The sequence below is a fragment of the Solanum verrucosum genome, unplaced genomic scaffold (genome assembly GCF_900185275.1).
Source record: "Solanum verrucosum unplaced genomic scaffold, falcon-dt-bn FXZP01000305.1, whole genome shotgun sequence".
NCBI lineage: Eukaryota > Viridiplantae > Streptophyta > Magnoliopsida > Solanales > Solanaceae > Solanum > Solanum verrucosum.
Window position 1 is genome coordinate 3,653 of NW_026019908.1, and position 12,994 is coordinate 16,646.

The following is a 12,994-nucleotide window of genomic DNA, read 5'->3' on the forward strand; positions in this document are numbered from 1 at the left end:
TAAAAGGACAATTGAGTTGGTGAAAATAACATTTTTAATCACAGTACAACAAGTAGTATGAGTCAATGTACCCTAAATTATTTACTATGCATTATTTAGTTTAGTGTATTAAAAATAACATGTATTACATTAAAATATTTATTTATAAAGTATATTTCACAATTATGGTATAAAAGATGTAAAATGGGTCTTGAAGAATAATTGGGTCTTTAATCAATACTAATTCATACATTAAATCTTCTTGCATTACTAATACCTAGAAATTCATTATATTACACACTTTAATACGTAGTTATCCAGTATTGACTTGACACATGAATTAAGTAGTAGTAAATGATAGAGATGATTTTACCAAATCACCCTTATTAAATATAAGTCATCCATACATTGAAAAATTAATATTCCCCGGGTCTCATATTAGTTGATCATTATACTAAAAATAGTTGTCTCATAATAGTTGATCACCTTACTAAATCAAGAAAGCATGAATTAATTTTTTCCTATATTACCCTTACAATTAATTTTTTTTAAAAGTGTTCACATTTGTTTGTAAAATTCCCAAGAAGTTTTTTCAGGGGTGAATTAGTAAAATTATCTTCTTACTTATAATTTCTTAAGCAGTGTGCAAAATTAAAAGTGATCAACTATTATGGAACGGAAAGAGTAGTACTCCCTCTGTCCCATTTTATGTGAGGTAGTTTGACTCGACACAGAGTTTAAGAAAGAAAGGAAGACTTTTAAAATTTGTGGTCCAAAATGAATGATAGAAATTTGTGTGGCTGTAAATCATTTCATTAAGGGTAAAATAGACATTTTATAGTTAAATTGCTACTTAATATAAAAATGTGTCATTCTTTTTTAGACTGACTAAAAAGGAAAGTAAGTCACATAAATTGGGACAGAGGGAGTATATAATAGCAAGGGTAAAATAGACACAAAATGATAAATTATTCATTAATTATATACCGAATAAGTATTGTTAGACATCCCAAAATAGTATAGTGGATAAGTAAAGATAGATGAAAGGAGTACACAATAGAGTACATAACTAATGCAAGCATTAGTTATACATAGGTTGATAAGTGTACCAAACAAAATACTACTAATACTCAAAAGTCAAAACTAATACATGCATTTTTTTCCTAATAATTTATCATATCAAGATTTTTAATTATTTAACTTTATATGATGTTTTTATTTATAAGTTAACTTCATTGACATCATTATATAATAATTTGTAGCATTAAATATTTTTTATATTACTTAAATAGTGGGGAAAAAGGGTTAGCCAATATGTACTGTATATGTACTTTAATAATAGGAAATTTTACATGGTGTAGCAAATATTTACTATATATGTACAATAATTATAGTTATACTTTAAAAAGTATATTCTACGTAGCTATAGTTAGCTTTTTCTAGCATCTCTTAGGCCAATTTTGCTGGTTTCTCTCCTCTCTCCTCTTTCTCCCTCTCCTGCGTGTCTCCCTCTCCCCTCTCTCTCGCCATTTTTAGTTGCTTCTCTTGCTCACTCACTCCCTCCCTTCTCTCCCTCTCAACAAACTAATGAGTAATAATTTAGATATTAAATTTAGATTCATAATAATTTAGACATGAAACTTTTTAAAAAAAATTAGCTGAACTTATTTTTTTTACACCTTAATTGAATTAAATACCATTGCATAGAGTATATTCAACAAGATTGTTTGCAGTCAACATATTGTTGGTTGCTGTTGTCATCCTGACTTATTCTAAAAATAGTAACGTTAATCTAAAGTGAGTCAACCTAAATGCTTGCCTTTGTTATTTCAGTAACAGCGCCAACCGGCCAAGTTGTGAACCCAACGGTGGTCCCTATTATGCTATTTTAGTCCAACATGGCATACCTCTTGTTTCACAATTACTTTCTAGTCTCAGAAAATAATGATTGATATAGTAAATCTATTATTTTATCTTGATTAATTGATAGGGTCATATTTACTCACTACATTATAAATTGAGGAAATAATAGGCAGGGCGGTTCAATGCTTTAAAAATTAGGCATGAATTTATCATTTTGTCTCGATTATTTATAGGGTCCTAAATATATTTACTCACCACATTAATAAATTGAGGACATAATAGGCATGGGCGGCTCAATATCTTTAAAAATGAGGCATCCGTTTTAAGCCTCCAAATTTGAGGGCCCCCGTTTTTTTCTGGTAATAATAGAATGTTATAAGTATTTTTTAATAAAATAAATAAATTATATTATATCTTTCTTTTAGTTCATTTCAAAACATTAAAAAATGTTTCTTTCTTTTCTGTCAATTTTTAAATTTAACTTCCATATGATATGTTTAAGACCACAAGATTAAAAAATATTTTGATATATATTTTTAGTTTAAGACGATAGGAAAAAAAAATCATTAACAAGAAGAAATAACCTTGGATTTCAAAAATAAAAAAATAAAAGCTAGGACTCTGATTTATTTTTGGCTTTAAGCCACTAATTAACTTAAGCCGCTATGATAATAAAAAAATTGTCTTTTTTTTACTTGACAAAAATAACAAATAAAAAGATAAATCAAATTTAAAAATATTTGACAAATAAATAGGGATATAAGGAGCATCTTATACTTCTCTTTTTAAAACCAATTAAGAACTCTATTAAGAACGTTATACTTTATATGGACACTGTTTTAATTTTATTTAGCCCGCCAAAATAGGGATATAAGGAGCATCTTATACTTCTCTTTTTAAAGTCAATTAAGAACTTTGTTAAGAACTATACTTTATATAGACACTGTTTTAATTTTATTTAGCATGTCACTACATTATATTTTGTAACAAAAAAAAGTTAACTCTATGTAAATACAACAAAAAATTTATAAATTAACTTTGTTTGTAATGAGATATTCAATTTTGCTCGAGCAGGTAACACAAATTCAGTAGCAAAAAATAAAGGAAAACGCAGTAATAAGTGTGACTTTTTTATTACAAAAATCTAGTACTCTTATTATTATTTTTTGTCCCAATTTATGTCATTATGCTTGAATTTTGGGAGTTAAGAAATTTATTCTACAACATTTTTGCATGTCTTTTGAGTTATGAACTATTGTAATTTATAGTAGCTTCTAAATATGTAGATTTTATTTTAAAAATTTAAAAGATTCTTTGTCTAAATACAATTAAAATTTAATTATCAAAGAAAATAGTGTTTAATAACTTGTTAACAAAAGAAAAAAAAAATCCACGCGGATGAAATCGGAAATGAAACTTTAGGGTCACACTAGTCTGATGTATCTTGATGGTCAATTGAAAATGCTTTTGTTAAGACTATTGCCTTCCTGTGAAGCTAGTATTCACTATCCTATCTACAATCTACATGAATTAGTGATGTGATTGACTGTTATTAGGGTCTAAAAGTTCACTAACAAAAATATTGTCCACGTGGATCTCTGAGTTGGATCGAATTCAGCCTCCATGTGCTATTCAATCATGAACTTATCGTATGAGGCTTGCTTAGTGCAGTTTACATTTTCTGTGTAATCTGCGAGTTATGTCATAGAGTGCAGATTATCACAAAATACTCACCATAGAATGCTCACCCTCAGCACAGACGCTATGCAAAGGTTATGGATTGTGTTAAAAAAAAAGCTCCGAAAAAATGTTAACTATCAAATTAGAGTAAAGCCTGAACCGCACAAATCCTCTCCAGTTTCACTTGTACTAAACTCTAGAGTTTCTCTATGGTTCGGAATTATATATGAACATAAGAAGCAAAAACATAAATGATTATGTAACAACAATGGAAGTTTCCATTTGATATCCAAAAATTTTTGTATTGTGCTTAACTATTATTCTATAACATGACATCATATGGTCATGGAAATAAAATCACTCCCTGCTCCCTATACTATCTTATAGAGAAAATTAGAACATACAATTGTTTGTTAAAGGAAATTGGTGCCTGCATGATTTTGATGCAAGAGTTGGTGAGCAATCTGATCCCTAGCTTGCACAGCATTCATTGACCTCACTATATTTTCTGGAACCATTTCATCATCGAAAAGATCAAATCTGAGTTCTGGATTCAGTTGTTCACCTCTCATCTCGCAAATATTATGCAATACACAGCAAGCCCCCAAAACCACAGGCAAATCTTGAAGCTTCACTTCTGTTCTCTTTCGTAAGCAGCCCCACCTTGCTTTCATTCGCATAAACGCCTCTTTAGCAACCTTCTGGACTTCCCCTACTTTTTCATTGAAAGCATGTTGAGTCCAAGTAAGATTTTGGCGTGTGTAAGGAGCTAATACCCAATCCATTAATGGATATCCTGAATTTCCTACAACCCAAGTATCCTTCAGCTGTCCCCTGTTTGCTCTCTGATACAAAGCTGATTTTTCCAATACTTTGTCATCAGACATCGAACCAGGCCAACCAATACAAACATCTGTGAAAACCCCTTTTGGATCAACAACACCTTGAACTGTAACGGAGTATGAAGTTTTCTGATTCCTCTCTGTATGCCTTTTGTTGAAATAAGCAGCTACACTTACTTTTGGGGCAATTATTGGAACATGTGTTGTGTAAATAGATCCACCTACATTTGGCATCCCGGATAACATCTGGAATTCATGTTTGATCTCGTTCATCTTGTAATCATCATTAGGCCATTGCACGAATTTCGGCATCAGAACGCCTTTAATCGCGGTGCAAACCTCTAGAACAAGCTTATGACAAGTAGATATGCCTAGGCCAAAACGCTTTGAAACTTCACGAAGTGGCTCCCCTGTAGCCAATCTCCAAATGCAGACAGCAACACGTTGGCGAACTGGAATCGCTTGACGAAGCATTGTGTCCTTTTTAGTGACTACAGATTCCAATTCTTCACAGATCATATCAAAAGTTGCTCTGGTCATCCTAAACGCTTTCTTAAACTCCTCTTCTGGAAAATCAGGGCTATTACACTGCTCCCACCACGCTTTAGACCTGTCTTTCACCCATAACCTCCTTTGCTGTTGAGGCTGAGATTCCTCCTCCGAAGTTGAAATGAATTCAGCAGAATTCTGACGAGACCTTTTGTTATTAGTACCCGCCATTGGCTTCACTTTCTCATTCATTATTAACCCGGATTGTTGATTCGAAAAGTCAAAAACAGATTGATTTGCAAATTGCTCCTGAGATGACCAATCCAATTTAAGCTCCGTTTTGTCTTCTTCCTTATCGAATCCCAAAAATTTGTTCAAAATATCCTCAACACTCTTCAAAGAGCCCTGTTCAACAACTTGTTCCAAATCAAAATCAAAATCATCAACTCTTCGCTTCTTAGGAAGCGGTTCAGCAGCAATCGGAGCAGCAGCAGCAGCAGTAGTATCAGTAGTAGCAGGGAAGTCAAAATCTTGAAAAAAACTGAAGAAATTAGGAGAAGGATAATCTTCCTGATTGGGAAATAGGAAAGAAGAAATTTCCATTAAACAAAATATTGAAATTGGAACTCAAAAATATGAAGAGAGAATGAATGAATGAATTTGGATAGAATGGAAGTAGAGATGAGAAATATATATATATGTTGGAGACACGGTCATGAGTAAAAGGAAACGTGTGAAGGGACGCGTTGTTATGGTAGTTTCTGGGTATAGGAGTGGGGGGTGGGGTTTGGGGTTTGACGGTGACTATTGAGTGAGTTTGATGGAAAACGGATAAAATAGAAGCTAATGTGAAGTTTATTTAATAAAAAAAGGTCACGCGGTTGGGGATGTAAGGGAATAAAAACGCATAAACTTAGCCACGTTGGGAAATTCGGACACTAACAACGAACTTTCCTTAACATATCTCTTTTATTATTATTATTATTATTATTATTATTATTATTGTATCAATTTTTTCTTAGTATTATCAATTTCGCTTTGTGGCTTTTAATTAGGACTTGTTGGACCTCAGATGAAATCATGTTATGAAATGAGATAAAAATATATTTTAAGTAGTATTTTTTATTTATAAATATAAAAATTTTATGAGTTGTGAAAACTATTAAAATTATTTAAATTCTTTATATAATCCTACCAAATAAACAAAAGTTCATATCAAAAGTATAGTAAAAATCCTCTCTAAATTGATATTCGATTCTGACTTGGATTAATGAAAATAATCACTCATTTCGATAAGACAATAAATGTTCAGAAGACCATATATATATATATATATATATATATATATATATATATATAGTCCTATTAATATTATAAATCAATAATTCTTTAAAAGTATAAATATATCTAAGAAAATTTAGTGAAATATAATTATATTGTATTTTATTTTTTGTTAAAATTTAAATCGAGTTGAAGCTCATCCCTAACTTTTCTTATTGGGTCTAAAAGCTTTGGTGTTGCCAAGATTGCAAATCTTTTTGAGTGTATGTGGAATGATCTCTTTTGTACTCACATCATGCTTTACATATTTGATCGATCATTGTTGATTTTATGGTACTTTTTAAATATAATTTATTTTTATGTGGTATATAATAATTTAATTATAGTATCTTTTTTTAATATATCACGAAAATTCATTATTTTGTACATCTTTATTTAATGATATTATATCTGATTAAATGAAAATCATCTTACTTTGTAGGATAGAACAAGAGAAGAGTGTGCTAAAAAGGTTGCAACATGCTTTGTAAATTATATTTAGATTTTTAGCTAAAAGTAGAGTTAATATTTTTAATACTAGGTTTTAGATTGATCTATGAACATAAAATTTAATTAATTAGCACAAATATCAATTCAACACACGCCACATATGCTATTAATCTTCATTTTTATACTAGAAAAAGGAGAAGTTGTAGAACATTGTTTAGTGTCTTTGAAGAATATACTCCCATTACACGTAAATTAGGGTTAAATTTTATTAGCATTATTTTTATATGTATATTAAAACATTATATATGATTATACATGTACTTTTGTCACTCAATAATAATTTGTATTTAGTTACTTTTAAATTTTAAAAATCATTATATCTTATAATATTCATGCAACGCACGAGTACCTATACTAGTATATTATAATAACAAAGAATAAAAGGTCGTGATGCTACCAAAATGTATATGCAAAACTTTTCCATGTATATGCAAGCTAGTAAAGGATAGCACATGTTGTGCACGTGCCTAACAATATTATGTTAACTATTTAAAACAATTTTTTTGTTGTTGTTTTGTTTCAAAATTTTGTTGGTCGGGACTATTACCTAAGAGGTATAGTCAAAAGAAGAATTGTCTTATTACGATGATCAGTGATGATGATAGTGGGCAGTTATTGATAACGATCATGAATTTTGAAGAGTTGTGCACTAGTCGTGCAGTATCCGTGGTGAATAAGGGTGGTGGGTGGTCTTAAAGATAGTTGGTGTTGAAAATTGACAGTGATATTATAATGCTCCAAATTACATACAAACAATTGAGAAAGAAATTATCTTACATTTTGAAATTGAAAAAATAATACCATTTTTCGGATATGGTTTCAAGAAATTTTCTATGTTGCTTATATTGTTTATTTTCTCAGTATCATATATTGAATATTTTTAGTAAAGATACAATGAATAATATTTGATTATTAAGAAAAAATGAAACATTATGTATAATGAATTTACTTTTACAATGAATTATTTAACAAAAAATTATATTACAATGAATCATACACAAAAATTGTACTTTATGTATAATTAATTTATTTTTTAGATGAATTTAATAAATATGATACATGATTTAATAAGATACAATGATTTTGATGTTTTTATTGTATTTTATGTATAATAAATTTATTCTTTTTTATGTGAATTCAATAAATATAATGCATAAATTAATAAGATACAATGATTTTGATGTAATCAAAATCAACCTTCATTGAATCTCAAAACATTCTTTAAATTAATAAATATTAATTTAGCAATTAAATGAATACATCTACATAATAATAATATTTCATGGTCTCGCTATATTATTTTAGTGAGGTTTTATGATATATTAAACTATCACAAAATTATTCTACAAAAATACACAACATTTATTGATCGAATTTTAGTTCAATAAAAAGAGAAAATGAACAAATGAACATGACTTATAGTGTACTGCTCTTTAATATAATCCTCCTATATAGTACAAATAATTTCCTCACATTAGGCATGCATTTCTTGATATAAATGGTGTAAAAGTTGGTAAGAGTAATTATATGAACTATAAATATAAATAAAAGATTGGTCCATATAAAATGGTGTTTTTTTTTTTACAAAATATAAACTTGTGATCAATTTTTGTATTTGAAAAATGTGAAATCATGATATGAAATTCTCAAATCAAACTTTTTGAAGAATTTAAAATTTATCTCATAATTTGAAATCATGAGATAAAATCACATGTCCAATTTCATCTACTTAGTGCAATATAAAAAACTTGGAGCAAACAAATAAAATTATATTTCTTTTGTATCGTGCAATATCTCCTCCTTTACAACTTTGTTAAAACTACTATTTATATTTGTAAGTTATAAAGGTAATACATTATACATCAATCAATAGAAAAACTTCACCCGGACACTAAATACTATAATTAATAGCTATCATACACGTGAAAAAATTGTTAGTAGTGTCAATAAATATTTCAATATTGCAAACATGATATTGTACGAATATATCTAATTTATCTAACCTTTTACATTTTTATCACGTCATTGAGATACGAGTCCTTCCCTATCTTCATGTCACGGATTTCTGCCTTTTTCTCAATAACGATCATTTTGTGAATTCAAAGACTAATTAAGTTTGATCTTCACCCACATCTTCAAGACCAACCATTCTATTGAAACGATTTCCTTGAGCATCCTCTGTTGGTGTCACATGACCACCAATTATTCTGCCACGTGTACAATCTTTTTTCCGAATACAGGATTGGATTTGACTCACTCGTATAATTATGTTAAAATATATATACAATTTTATAGTATTAAGAGATAATTATATTTTATTGTATTCTTTTTTAAAATTACAAAAATTCTTTTAATTTATAGGATCTCGGATGCATCAGGAAACTTGTGGATACATAACTCACGGATTACGAATGATACAGAGATGAATCTGAGAGGGAAGTGATGTATCTGAGAGGGGATAATGATATATCTGAGAGTGAATTTTTGTATTTTTTTTAAATAGTAAGAAATTTTAGAGATTGTAATAAACTAAGATGTGTATTTATGTAATTTTTCCTGTAATATTAAATCCGAATAAATAATTCTAACCCCCAAACGGATAAATGTCTTCTTCCTCATATATTCCTTCAACAAGTATTTTGGTTTGTCTCTTGTTCTTAAATGAAGAAACAATTTTATAATCAGATTTTAGCTCTTTGATCCCAACTTGGCTATGTATAACTTGACATACTTCAAAAGAATTTATGCACAAATAATTAATTTTATTTGACATGAATAAAATGTCTCAAGCTCATTTTCATTCTAACAAGTTTTGGTTGTATGAGTTTAAAGAGAGAAAAGAATCTCTGAAAATAAAATAGAATTTGTATTCACATTAATCAAGTAATCTTTTAGTACAATTGAGTTTTATCATGTTCCCATATCTTTTAATTCAAACAAGTTTTCTAGCTTTTTTTTACCCCTCTTTAGCTGCTCTCACCTTTTTGCTATTTTATTGACTTAAATTCACAATTTTAAATAAAAATAACGAGTATTTATCATCCGAGTAACTCCCTCTTATTCCAGGTAACTCAAAGTCGAGAGTCATTTTTACAAAGTTTCATTCAGTCAATTAGTCAACATTAGCTTAGGGATATTTTAAAGCCAAAAAAAAAAAAGGTTGAGGACGCTTTTTGACTAATAGGTGAAAAAAGATATTTTAAAGCAAAATTCAATATGTTAGGATATTTTTAGCCAAAAATAATGTTAAGAGCATTTATAATTCAATATATAGAAGGGTATTTTCAAAATCAAATTTAATAAGTTAGAAGTATCTTTGACCCACTTCTGAAGATTCAATTGAAATAGAAGGGGAAGAATATCTATGCTAGAGTTGGAGAAAGCTTGAAGAAAAGTTGAAAATATATTTTACGGAAAAAGATTAGTTATATTTATTCCCCATTATATTTTTTTCAATATTAACACCTTGGTAGAAGTATTATTTAATCGATAAATTAATATTTATTAATTTAAAAAGTGTTTCAAAATTTAATAAAGGGTAATTTTGATTACATCAAAATCATTGTATCTTACTAATTTATGTATCATATTTATTGAATTCACATAAAAAATAAATTTATTATACATAAAGTACAATGAATACATCATAATCATTGTATCTTCCTAAATTATGTATCATATTTATTGAATTCATATTAAAAATAAATGTTTTATACATAAAGTACAATGTATGTATATGATTCATTGTAATATATATTTTGTTAAATGGTTCATTGTAAAATAAATTCATGAATTTAATCTGTAAAAATAAATCATTATACATAATGTTCATTGTTTCTTAATAATAAAATATTATTCATTGTATCTTTATTAAAAACATTCAATATATGAATTATGATAATGAGAGGATAAACTATATAAGGGACGTAGGAAATTTCTTGAAATCATATTCAAAATGGCTTCTTATTTAAAAGGTGTAATAAAATCAACAATGACAGATCAAATACATGAAACATTATGTGAGTACAAAAGAGACTATTTCATACGCACTCAAATGATTTGCAATTGTGGCAACACAAAAATAATTTGATGCAATGAGAAAAGTTAGAGATGAGTTCAATTAGATTTAAATTTTAACAAAAAACAAAACACAATAGAATCATATTTCACTAAATTGTCTTGGTTATATTTGTACTTTTAAAGAATTATTAATTTATAATATTAATGGAACTATATATTTATATAGGGATTTTCTGAAAATATATTATCTTATCAAAATGGATAATTTTTGAGCTCAAATCAAGATCAGATTTTTTTTTTTTTTATCTTAGAGAGATAATTAAGTACCGAATATTAATGTAGTGAGATTTTACTGTAATAATATTATTATGGTAATTTGTTACATTGTATGAAGGGTAGTCCTATTAGGGTAAGAGAATATTGCAATCCTATTAGGCTAGGATTAACTCAAGACGATTATGTACAAAGGTAGAGAAATTCTCCCACAAAAATTCTGTCTTTATCATTTTCTAGCGGGAAAAGAGTCTGAAAAATATTTTAACTTTGATCAAAATTGTTGTTACGATATCAAACTTTATGGAGGACCTTTTACCCTCTGCACTATTTAATAGTGTATTTTAAAGGTATATATGTGCCCACGTGGACACGTTACTATTTATAATGATGCAATGTTTATGATGTCCATGTGGGCACATATATACCTTTAAAATATACTATTAAATAGTACAGGGGGGGGTAAAAAGTCATTTCCAAAGTTAGATATTGTTACAACAATTTCGGTCAAAGTTTAAATATATTTCAGACATTTTTTCCCTTTTCTAGCTCATGTTTTACACTTTTTATAAATTTGTCACTTAAAACGCTTTTTAAAACAACAATCCAAACATAGTTTTTTTTTCTTAATCAGTAAAAACAAATGAATCAACCGAACTCAAACTACTTTTCTTCTTAAGTACTTCTTCTGAAAAGCTTATTCAACAAAAATGTTTCTCAAAAGATAAATAGTTTAGTAATTTGGCCAAATTAGCTCTAATCTATTCTTTCTTAGTAAAATTACTTATCGATATCTAGTATGTATATTAAATTAAATAAACCAATTTAACTACTATAATTTTTAATTAAAGTGAATATATATAACTTTAAAAATAATATATAAACATATTTTATATTTATTATTTCCCTTGTCCCTATTTATTTGTCTATTTTTAACTTGACACACCTATTAAAAAAATAATAATTGACATAATGAGTTTATCTTTTTACCCCTATTAATTGATAGAATTCCAAAATCAATTTACTCATTAAAGAGGTTCTACCTTTTTCAATAATATTAATTACTCTAAATAAATTAAGAATATAATAGGTAAAACAAATTATTATTTTTTTATTCATAAAAAATTAAAAATTAAACAAATAAAAAAAATAGAGAGAGTATTTATTAATTTAATATAAATATCGGACCTCTCAGCTATCTCAGTTCATCAATTAATTAGTCGTCGTGAAGCCAAGAAAAAATTGTTTGTTTTCTTTCATGACGTCAATTCATGTTTGACTACCATAACTTATTTCAACACGTGGTAAAAGTAATTAATTTAATTGACTATCATATCTTTATTCCAATTATACAATAGTTTTAATCACTAATTGCCAGATAATAAGAGGTCATACTTCTAGAGTTTCTACTAATAATAAAGCCCGGTTGTTGCTTTTTTCAGAACAAAGAGATTTGCTTTGACCCACAGAGAATATATTTATGATGCTAATTGACAATTACTTGTGGGACACAGTATACTACTCCCTCGATTTCATATTACTTGCGTACTTTTTTTATACGTTTCTTTAAAAATTATAAATAAAAAAAATATTTCTATTATTTTATCTTTTAATTATTTTTGATACACTTTATTTATATGTAATAACTTTTACTCATCAATATCGAAATTAACAATGTAAAAGATTTGTTAGAATTATGCAATATTTATATTTTTAAAAAGAATTAATTTTTAAGAATAAAATGAGAAATGTTTAATTAATTCTATCGTGATTTTCTAAATCTATAAATAATATCGGATAAATATTTTTAATAATATGAATGTATACTACAAATTAATTTTAATTCAAATATCTAAGGTTGGTGGGAAATTGAAAATTGAAAGTCTTTGATCTAAAGGAAGCACTTGTCTCTACAATTTAATATTGAAAAAGAACAGAGATGTCATTAATTGTGAAAAACGTGCTATTATATACATTATTTTAATTTTATAGGTTGCTTCAAGAGATTAGAACAAGAA

General features: G+C 27.7%; 1 protein-coding gene across 1 annotated transcript; it reads right to left on the reverse strand.

Moving 5' to 3' along the window:
* Window positions 1-3,777: 3,777 nt before the first annotated feature.
* On the reverse strand, window positions 3,778-5,518 carry LOC125821419 (protein ALP1-like). Its single transcript, XM_049500840.1, has one exon. The coding sequence runs from the start codon at window positions 5,454-5,456 to the stop codon at window positions 3,936-3,938; it is 1,521 nt and encodes a 506-aa protein (XP_049356797.1). The 5' UTR covers window positions 5,457-5,518; the 3' UTR covers window positions 3,778-3,935.
* Between the last annotated feature and the right edge of the window lie 7,476 nt (window positions 5,519-12,994).